The following is a 458-nucleotide window of genomic DNA, read 5'->3' on the forward strand; positions in this document are numbered from 1 at the left end:
TCCCGGGCGGGTCGCCGCCAGACGTCTCGCCGCCCGCCCACCGCTGCCAGCCCCGGTGCCGGTGCCCACTGCCAGCCCCACCATGGGGCAAGAGGGTCCTGGTGAGCCCCGGTGCCTACCGAAGGAGGGCTCGTCCATGGAGAAGGCTTTGTTCTCCACAAACATGCTCTGTGACTTCTGCTCCTTGAGGATGGTCTCGTAGCCAACCCCACGCGTGGGGTAGACGTCGTCCTCGAAGGCCTGCTCGGAGCCCCGCCGCGTCACGTGCGTCACCTCAGGGATGACGTAGAGGAGGAGGAAGGTGCAGGCGTTGGAGACCAGCGCGATGGCCAGCGTGGGGTCGTCCCAGCTGGGCTTCTTGCCCGCGCGCTGGTTCCCATAGAGGTACATGACCATCCACGCCACCCAGATGGCCATGGAGAGGCCAGGGGTGGCCCGGGTGGAGGGGCCGGGCTTTG

General features: G+C 67.9%; 1 protein-coding gene across 1 annotated transcript in view; it reads right to left on the bottom strand.

Annotated features, from left to right (window-relative positions):
• Nucleotides 1-119: 119 nt before the first annotated feature.
• Nucleotides 120-458, bottom strand: part of GPRC5C (G protein-coupled receptor, class C, group 5, member C) — a gene marked incomplete at both ends in the record, with an annotated part of 956 nt that continues 617 nt past the window's right edge. The window contains one exon of the mRNA XM_009576349.1: nucleotides 120-453. Coding sequence (XP_009574644.1) covers nucleotides 120-453 — 334 coding nt within the window. The remainder of the gene's footprint in view (nucleotides 454-458) is intronic.

This window comes from Fulmarus glacialis, unplaced genomic scaffold (genome assembly GCF_000690835.1).
Source record: "Fulmarus glacialis isolate BGI_N327 unplaced genomic scaffold, ASM69083v1 scaffold37654, whole genome shotgun sequence".
Classification (NCBI taxonomy): Eukaryota; Metazoa; Chordata; class Aves; order Procellariiformes; family Procellariidae; genus Fulmarus; species Fulmarus glacialis.